General features: G+C 36.1%; 1 protein-coding gene across 5 annotated transcripts in view; it reads right to left on the bottom strand.

Annotated features, from left to right (window-relative positions):
- Positions 1-12,055, bottom strand: part of GRAMD1C (GRAM domain containing 1C) — an 87,095-nt gene that overhangs the window by 51,810 nt on the left and 23,230 nt on the right. For 3 of the 5 annotated variants that reach the window (XM_040621253.1, XM_040621254.1, XM_040621255.1), the window contains 3 exons: positions 7,446-7,549; positions 6,744-6,839; positions 766-846 (listed from right to left, as the gene is read on the bottom strand). In XM_040621253.1, the coding sequence (XP_040477187.1) occupies positions 766-846; positions 6,744-6,839; positions 7,446-7,549 (281 nt within the window). The remainder of the gene's footprint in view (positions 1-765; positions 847-6,743; positions 6,840-7,445; positions 7,550-12,055) is intronic. The other 2 variants (XM_040621256.1, XM_040621257.1) reach the window with 1 other exon arrangement.

Raw genomic sequence — 12,055 nt, 5'->3', positions numbered from 1 at the left:
ACCTTCTTATATGTTAAATAGATAGTTCTAGTGTATCATTTTAATTCCCATTTTAATTTACCATATTTTTAAAGTTATTTTTTTTGGTGGTTACCCTGGGGATTGCAGGGTAACCTTATCCACAGGTTCACTTTCCCCAGTTTCAGTTCCCATAGTCAACCACAGTCAGGAAGCAGATTGTCTTCCTTCTGACATGCCACCAGAATGTCAGTAGTAGCCTAACAACATGTCACAATGCCTGTCATTCACCTCACTTCATTTCATCATGCAGTCATTTTATTATCTCATATCATCACAAGAAGAAGATGAGTATAGATAGTACAATAAGATATTTTGAGAGAGATACCACATTCACATAAGTTTTATTACAGTATATTATTATAATTATTCTACTTTATTATTACTTATTTTTATTAATATTTTACTATGCCTCATTTATAAATTAAATTTTATCATAGACATGGATGTATAGGAAAAAACATAGCATCTATATTGAGTTCAGTACTATTTGCAGTTTCAGGTATCCACTATGGGTCTTGGACCATATTCCCTGCAGATAAAGGGGAGACTTACTGTAAAACTAATATCTTAACATAGCCATGGATTCTGTTTTGCTTCAAGTTTCATCTTGGAATTTGAATACTCTAGTCAAAATTAACTCCAGAAAAATAAAACTCCAGAAATATTCAACTCATAAACACTGTTGAGGTACACAGTGGGAGGATGCTATTATAAGAAGCACCTGCCTCTGGTATGAACACTTACCTTGTCTAATAGTACATTCTGCCACAACCTAAAGATACTGAGGTAACTTCTATCTCTGGCACCAAAAGATGTAAAGAAAAACTGCAAAGAAAAATAGTAAGATAATTTTAGTGTCATTAAAAAAAAGTGGGGGTGGGGAAGAGTATTTGTCATGAAGATCTGTTGGCACTTGCTATGGTTAAAGCAAACTAGTAGGACACCATTGCCTACTTCATATATTATTTTTGTTTCATTCTTTGCTACAATAGAAGAAAAACAGGTAATTGGTGCTTGAACAAGGTGTCTTTAAAAACTATCCTGCAGTCATCAGGCTCCTCCGCTATGAGCCTGCTTCTTCCTCTCCCACTCCCCCTGCTTGTGTTCCCTCTCTCGCTGGCTGTCTCTATCTCTGTCGAATAAATAAATAAAATCTCTAAAAAAAAAAAAAAAAAAAAAAACTATCCTGCAGGGACACCTGGGTGGCTCAGCCTATTAAGTCTGATCTCAGGGTCATGAGATAGAACCCCACACTGGGCTCCATACTCAGCATGGAGTCTGCTAAAATTCTCTCCTTCTTCCTCTGCCCCCCCCCCACATACACTCACATGCTCTCTCTCTCAAAGAAAATAAATAAAACCTTTAAAAACTTTATCTTACAGGAAATACAATTTTATCAATAGTTACTCAGAAAAGGAGCTTGAAATAGGTAAATATTTATGTACATATAATTTATTACCTCATCTTAAAAGTTTATGAAAAAATTAAAATTTTATTTATTCTGAACTTTCCAAAGAGACATGATTTGGTGACCATTTGAGCCAAGTATACATAAAGAATAAAAAAAAATACAAGTGGGGGCACCTAGGTGGCTCAGTCAGTTAAGTGACCGACTCTTGGTTTCTACTCAGGTCATTATCTCTTGGGTCATGAAATGGAGCCCACCTTGGGCTCTGTGCTCAGCAGCGAGCCTGTTTGAAGATTCTCTCTCTGCCCCTCCCCCTTCTCGCATGCGCACTCTCTCTCTCTCTAAAAATAAATAAATGAATAAATCTTAAAAAAATTCAAGTGGATTTCAGAGATTGATTTATTTTAAGGATCTTAATTTCAAATCATATCATCTTTCATAGTCTTCTAAAAAAATCCAGAAATGCTTAATTTCTACTAATTATAGATATAAAACACCCATGTTAAAACTTAACTTTGCTTTGAATACCATAAAAAAGAAATAGCATGTTTCAATCTATAATTCTATGTTTGCTTTTAGACCTATCTCTTCCTCTGCATTTAACTGATTTTGCAAAGTCACGTTTTAAAATAGGCTTTTATGAGAAAATCTGACAAGTGACAGCACTAAATACAGTCTCTCAGTGTATCATCTCTTCCGACCCCATAGTTAGTGACTTTTCATGACTGAGTAGTTATTTTTAGGGATGAGAAAGCTCAGTTATATGTTTGATTTGCTAAATAAAATGTCAAACAAATAATATTTTGGATATTTACACTGTTCATAAAAAGATTTTAGAGTGCTATTTTCCAATTAATAAATTGAAATGTTGCTATGTAATACTCTCCACAAAGCAAAACTTTTCATAACAAGGATATATGGAGGAGATTTTCCACATGGAATTATACACACAAAATAATGATGACTACTTACTATCCTGTATTTCCTTTTCTTAGACCAAACTGTTTTGCTTTCTTGTATTATAATAATCTTATAACCTGTTGTTCAGATATATAGATAAGAAAAATCTCCTAGTCCATCTAGTTCCCACTTCTTAAACTAAATAACTTATCAATTCTATCCACTCTTTTATATAATCTACCACTGAGTTCTACAACTTTGGGTCACTTTTCTTTTCCTTAGTTTCCTCATCTGAGAAAAATGAGAATAATTATAGTAACAAATTTTTGTGAGAATTAAATGAGAAAATATCTATAAAGAACTTTAAACAGTGTTAAAACAGCAAATGCTAGTTGTTGTTATCATTATTAAAATTAAAATGCTTGACTCTGAAATTTCACTATATATGTGAGAAACAGTCACACATTGGGCTTAAGAAGGCATGGTCAGGCTGTTCACTGCAGCACTGTCAATAATAACAAAATATTAGAAATGAACTAATGGTCAAGGGAACCATAGTAAATTCATTCTATGAAATACTATACAGCACATGAATAAACAGAAATAGCTCCATCTATATGTGCTAAGCTGTGACTCCAAGAGATATTAAGTTCTTTTTTTTTTTTTTTTTTTTTGAGCAGAGTGATAGAAATTTATTAAGTGAAGATACAGAAAAAACTCTCAAGAGTGAGAGGGGTCCCGACAGGGTTGCCCAAGATATTAAATTCTTTTTAAGAAAGAACTGAAAAGCAACAAGTATAAAACAGCATTTACTTCAAAGACAAAGCAAAACTATATGTGTGTATATATAAATACACATATATATGTGTATACACACATACATATATATATGTATGTCTATATATTTATAGAGACACACAAAGATATATATGTGTGTATATATATATATACACACACACACAAAGGAGGAAAGTCTGAAAAGATACACACCAAACTGATAACAGTGTTTGCCTCTAGAAAAACAATGGGATTAGGGATTATAGGCATAGAAGGAAGATGTTAGTTTAAGAATTTCATGAGTGGGCACCTGGGTGGCTCAGTCGTTAAGCATATGCCTTCGGCCCAGGGCGTGATCCCAGGGTCCTGGGATCGAGCCCCACATCGGGCTCCCTGCTCCCCTGGGAGCCTGCTTCTTCCTCTCCCACTCCCCCTGCTTGTGTTCCCTCTCTTGCTGGCTGTCTCTCTGTCAAATAAATAAATAAATAAAATCTTTAAAAAAAAAAAAAAAAGAATTGTTTGATGATTTTGTTAGGGAATGCAATGTATTCATGTATTGATTGTAAAATTAAGAATATGGTTTTTTAGCTCTTTTCCCTTCCTGAACAGTTCAGCCCTAAAGCTGTTGGTGGAACAGAGAAAGTAGGCATCCACACTAGAGGTGAGGATAGGGAGAAAGAGTTGCAGTAGCCCAAAACAATGTCAAAACCAGAAAAGTAGAGGAGGTTGTCCACATAGAAGGATTGCCCTATGTGGAGTGTCAGAGCCCAAGTAGATAAGAAGGGCCTCCACGTATGAGGGTGATCTGGAGCATGGTGTTAGAACAAGAACAGGGTGAGGGGCACGAGTCAGAGCCAACGGAGGGTGACGGTGTAAAGGGGTAGCCTGGCATGGGGGTCAGAACTCAAGCATGGTGAAGAATGTGACCACGAATGGGGGCAGCCTACAAAAGCACGTCAGAGCTAGAGAGGGTGAGGGTGACATAGTATGACGGAGTCCGTGAGGGTGGCTTTGTGCTGGAGAAACAGAGCCTGAAGGGGTGAGGGGGGCGACCACACACAGTGACAAACTGTCACAGAATATCAAGCACAAGCAGGGAATGGAGGGCATCCCTTTAGATGGGTGGCCTGCCACAGGGTAAAGTGAATGCAGGAAAGGTGCTTAGTATGGGGTGTCAGCCTAAGCAGAGTGAGGAAAGCTTTCACATGGTGAGAGTATCTGTGTCATGAGGGGATGGGCAGCAGCCTGACTTGAAGTGTCAGAAACCAAGTTAGGTAAAAGGACATCCATGAGAGGGGTGCGCCTGGGTGGCATAGCTGATTGAGCATCTGACTCTTGGTTTCAGCTCAGGTCGTGATGTCAAGGTCATGAGATCAAGCCCTGTGTCAGGCTCTGTGCTCAGACTCCCTCTCTTTCTCAAATAAATAAATAAATCTTTTTTTTTTTTTTTTTTAAGGGGCATCCATGTGGGGAAGGAGCGGCAAAGGAGAGGAAGACTGGTTACATAGAAGCCAACTGATCAAGTAGGTATATATACTGAGGGTAATGGGAGCCTGGTTTCTCACAGTCAGGGAAGGGAGTTACAAATAAGAAAGGAGAAAACAAAAATGAACTCCGTGGTGTTTGCTAGGAATTGGAGATATTAGGTAAATTCATGGTTTATGACAGGTAAGTAAACAGACACTAATGTACAAGTGGGCATGTATGTGTGTATGATATGTAATTACATATATATATAATTACATATACCCTTAATCTGACCATTTAGAGGGCTTAGAAATAGTGACACCCCAATAGCAATAAACACACTGGCTTCTAATATTAGTCTCCCCTTAAATGAAATCAGAACTCTTTGGAGGAATGACTGATTCCAGGGCTGAGGCAGGGAAAGCCTGCAACATGCCAAAAAGCAAGGAAATGCTCAAATAATGCTGAGAATAGTCAGAAGGACACTGATGGCCTTGCAATGGCCAAATTTGGGACAATTTGAGCATCAGAATAAATAATGATAGTAATGGATTAGAACTCATTGAATAAAACATACTGAAGGACATGCTGATGTAAGTGATGCATAAATTTCAAGTCTGAGAAGGAATGGTATATTTACATAGTTTCAAAGTAGCTTGCCACAAAATGTTACTACAAAGAAAATGGACGAACTTTACAGTAAAGTCTTGCCGACACCATCTTAATCAGGTGATCCAAGTGAACATCCCCAGTAACGGTAGAAACTGAAATCGTGGGTCATCTGATAGGATGCAATGGAAAGGACAGAGCACCACTTTCATGTCAGTTCTGCCAAAACTGCATAACCTAAGGTTAATTACAAGGAAATATCAGACAAACACAATTGAGGGATATCCTATAGAATAACTTACCTGTAATCTCAAAAGAGATTACAGGGCTCAAAAGTCAAAAAAAAAAAAAAAAAAAAGACTAAGGGACTATTCCAGAATAAGGAAATTAAAGAGCATGACAATTAAATGTAATTATTTATTTCTAAACTATGTCTATTTGCTATAAAGGATATTATTGGAATAACTGGGGGAATCGAAGAAGGTCTGAGGACTGAACTGTGGTGATGATCAATGTTAACTTCTTGATTGTGATGGCTGGGTTGTGCTTATGCAGGAGAATGTCTTTGTTGGAAATACATGCTAGAATATCTGGGGTGATATCTGGACTGATCAGGCTACAGAGTGACCACTTACTCTCAAATAGTTCAGAGGGGAAAGTTTTTTGTACTGTACCGGAAAGTATTCTGTAAGGATAAGATTATTTAAAAATAAAAATAAAATGTAAAGTACATTTGAAAGAAACTACAAGATTTAAAAGTATCATTACAATGATTCAGTGTTATGATAGTGTTTCACTCCCCTGCTTCTCTTTCCTTTCCCTCTCCTTTTTTTCTTTCACTGCTTCCCTTCTTTCCTTCTGTGCTTCCTTCCTTCTCCTTCTCTCTCATTCTCTTCCATACTTGCCTTCTTTTCCTTCCTTCTTGCTTTTTCCTTCTCAGCATTATACTTCTAATGTCACACACAGAGCCCTAATCAATCTTCCAGGTGGGTTCAGAAAGATCCTTCATATATCCTCACTAAAAAACAGCAGATCTTATAGGTAGACAATAAAAACGATGGCAGTTAAAGATAACTGTCATCCTAAAAAAATATTATAGGGATTATGTGTTTACTTATATGCTACCCAAATCTCTCTGCTCACCAGAACCATTTGTTTTTATTAGTTGCTACTGTGCAGGTATTATTGACGGAACAGTATCATGGAATTATTACGGTATTAAAAAATAATGATGTTTCGCTAAGGCTTACCCTATCAACCTCTTATAATGAAGAAGTGAAAAATACGGGAGAAAGTTTTCTGTGAACTATAAAGCACAAAGAATGTTAGCAGAGTTAATAAAAAAAAAACATTGATTACATGTTGAAAAAAAATGTTAGCAGTCATTTAATTAGCAGTATTTATACAGAAATCTAGTATTAAATATATTTCTATTACAAATTCCTAACTCCAAGAAGAATTACCAACACCAATGAATCAGTATGATGCAGACTATCTCCACATTATATAATAAAGGAAAGGTAAAAAAAGCTTTTCAAAAAAAAAAAAAAAAGCTTTTCACCTTTTCACCCTCAGTAACAATCTGGATAGCATTTGGGATGAGTCGAGCAGTTTTCTCCTTAGTCATGAAGGTTATGTTCTTTAATGCAATACAAATCTAAACACACAAAAGAATGAAAAATTATTAAATGGATTTTTCAGAAACATGTACAGCACAAAATACCAAGTATTACATCAATCTAATCCAGAATATTCCATTGAAAAACCTGAAGGAGTTAATAATAATAAGCACATGCTTGCATTCTCTGAGAAAAACAGGGTAAGCAGTCAGACATTCTCCCCCACCAATAATTTCCTCCACAGCTCTTATCTCTAAGTTTAGGATAGAGTGCGAAAAGACATGTGGGTGTTCGTGTTCCATATTAACACATACACACACAAACAAAATTCAGACAGTCTGTCACATAAGACATGATTTTGGCAGTCAAATAGATGTATGTTCAAGCTTTTTTCAACCTGAAATCTCTTTCTCCAACTGTATTAAATATGTACAAATGGAGCTCGAAGTATTAAGAAAATAGATTACACGCTTCTACAATATACATATATTGTATATATATCTACAACATGTATATATAAGTATTATACACAAATATACATAAATTTACTTTGGAATCCGAAGTATATTGTTTTTAGGAGGACTGTATATATTTCTACCTATGCAATTATTTGTATCAACAAATCAAATCCAAATACATCTTACTGTAGTTTCCCATCTGAAGATGTTGCTATAGAAACACAGCCAGTTTTCTGAAAGATAAAGACGTCCCTGAAGCAAAATGTCCCTCTGAAGAGCACAAGCATAATCTAGATACACAAGAATAAGGAACAGCTTATTCACAAAAATCTGGCAACTTTATAATCTTATCCTACTTTAACACATGAAAAGTCATCACTCTTTTGTTCATTAATTTGCTATTCATTCAATCACTCATTCAGATACTTTGGTCACCATACACCAGATACTTTGCTGGAAACTAGCATGACCAAACATGGACCTTGCCCTCACGGAACAGTCTAGAAGGGAAGGTTACAATAAACAAACAAAGACAAAAATAAGTATAATGATCAAAGTGTAGAGAAAGCTGTGAGAGACTATAACAAAGAGGATACAGGTATGAGGGGACTGGGCAGGGAGAGAGTATATCAGAATAAGTTTTCCAGAAAAAGTAATCTTTAAACTAAAAACTAAAGGTCAATAAATGGTCAGCTGGACCATGAGGAAGAGCAGGTGCAAAGACCCCATGGAAGAAAGAAAAAGCACATTTGAGTAACTATACAAAGAACTCTGGCCTAGAGAAGCTGGAGAAACTAGATCATGTAATGTTCATAGGCTATGGTAGACTGTGAACTTTACAAGAAGCCATTGATGAGTTGTTTTGTTTTGGTTTGGTTTGTTTTATTTGCCATTGATGAGTTTTAAGTGGAAGGGGAATGATCAGATGTATATTATTAAAGACTACTTTTTTCATACTGTGAGACTGGATTCATATAAATGAGTTGGAAGTCCAGGGGGAAACTGATGATGGCTCAGACCAAGAAATGACAGTATTAAGAGAAAGAAGTAGTTAGATTCAGAAATATTTAAGAGGTAGTACTGATGGGAGATTGGTGATTAATTAGACATTGGAAAAGGGTGAGGAAGGGGACAATAATTACCACCAAAATTTTATACATTTTAAGTTAATTTGAAAGTTGATCCTCTCTGCCTCAGCACTAAAATCCAGCAAAATCATGAGTGTTCTGGTAAATGCCACTATCCACCAGTAAGTTAATACCATGATTTAGATTTGGCTCTTTGGCTAATGTAAATAGTATGGCTAAATTATCACTAATTCAAGATATAAAAGGCTGCTGTTGATGGGTTTTGGGAATATAGGTGAAGTTCTGGAGCCCACAACCAAGAAAGAATTCTTGAGACGTCTTTGGTGTGAAATGGCAATATATTAAAGCACGGGGACAGGACTGAAAGAGCTGCTGTAGGTGGTTGTGAGCGGTGGCTAATTATATACTCAGGAGTTGGGGGAAGTAAGGAAAAGGGAGGTTTCAAAACAACTTTCATATGTTAAAGAGGACTGGCCTACAAGATACCTACAAGATACAGGAGGCCATGACAGGCCATGACAATGTCAAGTTAAGGTTGTTTTCTCCTCTAACAAGCTATTAACAGTAAGACAGTTGGGAGATTCCTGGAAGAATGTCACACATGTCCCACCCTGGGGTGGGGGGTGGAGGGAGGTTGCAGGGTGTCAGCTTATGCTTTGTCTTCAGCTTGCCTTCTGCTCCCCCATCACTGTGAAGAGATTTAGTTTAACTGATAACTTTAAAAATTATATAAAGTGATTAGCAATTTTAGGAAAACGTTGAGGTATAATCCTCAAAATATTTAAATTTAATCATGTTACATCGGAAACCGGGGATGTACTGTACGGTGACTAACATAATATAATAAAAAATCATTAAAAAAAATTTAATCATGTTAAATTTCTAAGCAAATACTAAAAATTGAGCAGAGTAATTCAGTCTCTCAAAATGTTTCCTTCAGCGGAACAAAACTGAGATGCCCTCAAACAAAAATCCTAGTAAATAATTAAGTAGATTAAGATACTCATTACTAGTATGCATCTCTAAAACAGGGATTGGGCTCAGGGTCACCTCGAGGTGTCCTGAAATTTTTATCTAAGCCACTGAAACATTTTATTAATTTAGTGCTTCTCGCATTTCAGATCAGAAATACTTGGCAGACTTATCAAAACACGATTGCTAGGCCCCTCCCCAGAGTTTCTGATTAAACAAGTCTGGAGCAGGGTAGAGAGTTTCAAGTCTAACATGATCCCAGGTAACACCAACATTGCTAGCCTGTGGACCACACTATGAGAACCACTGCACTATTTTACATTAACTATGCTCAAAGCTATAGCAAACAACCGGACTATTTTTAACTGAAGACTATTTGACATAGATTGACAGACTTTTTTCAGTGGTTTAAAAAAGGGTTTCCCTGGGCGCCTGGCTGGCTCAGTCAGTTAAGCATCTGACTCTTGATTTCGGCTCAGGTCACGGTCTAGGGGTGGTGGAATCCAGCCCCACGTCCCACTCCATGCTCAGTGAGCAGTCTGCTGATGATTTTCTCTCTCCCTCTCCTTCTGCTCCTCCCCCCACCTCTAGGATGGAGAAATAAATCTTAAAAAAAAAAAAAAAAGGGTGGGAGCCCCAAAACAGATATATTTTATTGGAATAAACGTATACCTCAATAAAATTTTTTTATACAATGGCTTTCTAGCAATATGGCCCATGCAGGAAATGAAAAAAAAATTTTTTTAAGCCAAGAGATTTTACTTTTTTTTTAACTCCCAATTTCCCTACTGATAAGCAAACATGTAATTATTATTTCAGAAGCCAATATTCTATCTGATTTGAGTCAAATAACAATCTGATTCATCTAGAACGGAATAAGAAAATGCTTATCAAAAACTGTTTTATGGATTTTATAACTTTATAGGTAGTGACTAGAAAGTTAGAATAAAATTAAGTAAATTAACCAAGCAACATAGATCACTTTGATGTGTGTGTTAACATCAACTAACTAGTTATTACATAATCAATTCTGGAACAACTGAATGGCTCCAATTCTTAAAGATCAATTTTATTAACTCTAACATAACAAAGGGTACAGTGGAAATATGTATCAATACTATGGAAATACAGATGGAGTGAATCAGCACCATATACTTCTAGAGTAAGATTGCACAATAAATAAACAAGATGTCCTATTTATAGTTTTATCAAAGAATTTAGGCATCATCTATCCATAAAGGAGATAACAGTGAATTAAAAGAATGTGTTTTTAAACAATCATGTCAGGAAACACACATTCCAAAGTATTCTTTTTTAGCAGCAATCATCTTTGGGAGCCCAGTAGTGCTAACATTGCTTTAAAAAAGACTCTCTGGAGCAACATTTTTAGGATTGCTTTCAGATTTAATATTTAAATTATAAAAAAAAACATTCTCCTTATTTTTTTTTTAATTTTTTAGAAAGAGAACGAGTGGGGAGAGGCAGAGGGAGAAGAGAGAGAATCCCAAGCACGCTCCATACCTAGCGTGGAGCCCAAGGCAGGTCTTGATCTCACAACCACAAGACATGACCTGAGCCGAAATCGAGAGTTGCACACCCAACGGACTGAGCCACCCAGGTGCCCCAACCCTTCTCCTTTTTTATACTTTACGTTTTTTGTGTTGTTTGCTTTTTACTTGAGACAACTGTAAAGGTACATACAAATTGAAAAAGAAAAAAATTAATGTTCCCTCATGTAAAATGGGAAAAAAGACTCCCTCTACATTTCTCTTTGATTATTTTCTGTAGAAAATTTGTAAATTCTTTCTTGCTCCTTTGAGATATCCATGAATCTTTTTAAAAGCAAAATAAGACCCTTGACAGTTTTACAACCCAGGAATGTTTTCTCAAGGACCTAGTAGTCATCTCTTTGAAATGTAAACATTGAGAGAAATAGCACCCTTATCTCCCAGGTTCTGTGATGGGGTAGGAGCTTCACTTTCATGGGCATCTTGCTCCAAGTTGCAAAACTAACTCTTGTAATAAAGATATGAGTTTATTTTTCCTTTGCAAAAAGCCAGTTAACTAACAGAGAGTAGTCCCAATTATCAGGTGAATTTATGATGAACTATATGTAATATATAGTACTATTAAGTCCTCTTACTTGAGGTCTAGTTATCATTTATCTTTAGAACATGTGTAAAGGGTTGCATCTGTTTGGTCATTTAAAAGGGTGAGAGTTCTTTCTTTCTTCACAATCTCTTTTACAGATTACCTGTGATGCACATCCCATTCCAGTTGAATGCTTATTCAATAATAAAACTGTCTTCTTTCTTTTCTACTTTTGTGGAGTTTTCTGGATGGGTAGGATATGTTTTTTAGATCATATTTCCCCAACATAACATTTTCTTTGGCCAGGATTAAGCAAAAAAAAAGAAGGCACGAATGAATATTAGAAGTGAAAATGTGGACTCCAGCTAAAACAGATGTTTAGAAATATTCTAGAGATAGTTAGTTGTCCTAATCAGGGATTCACACTTGGGATAGGTCAGCTAACAATTTAATTAGGACTACACTCCTTCAGGGGCTACTATAAGCCCTTCTGTTACCTTTATTACTGTTCAACAACAAATGTTTGGCTAATTAGCATAGACACATTAGAAAAGGGTTTTCTTTAGTGAAATTAGTGGCTTGTTTATCACTATATTGGATGCTACACATGGGGTCACACTGGTGAGATCATTTGTATAAATATAC

The sequence above is a fragment of the Ursus maritimus genome, unplaced genomic scaffold (assembly GCF_017311325.1).
Source record: "Ursus maritimus isolate PB19 unplaced genomic scaffold, ASM1731132v1 scaffold_4, whole genome shotgun sequence".
Lineage (NCBI taxonomy): Eukaryota > Metazoa > Chordata > Mammalia > Carnivora > Ursidae > Ursus > Ursus maritimus.
The sequence above is the reverse complement of the archived record's forward strand: the minus strand, read 5'-3'. Positions and strand labels throughout refer to the sequence as shown.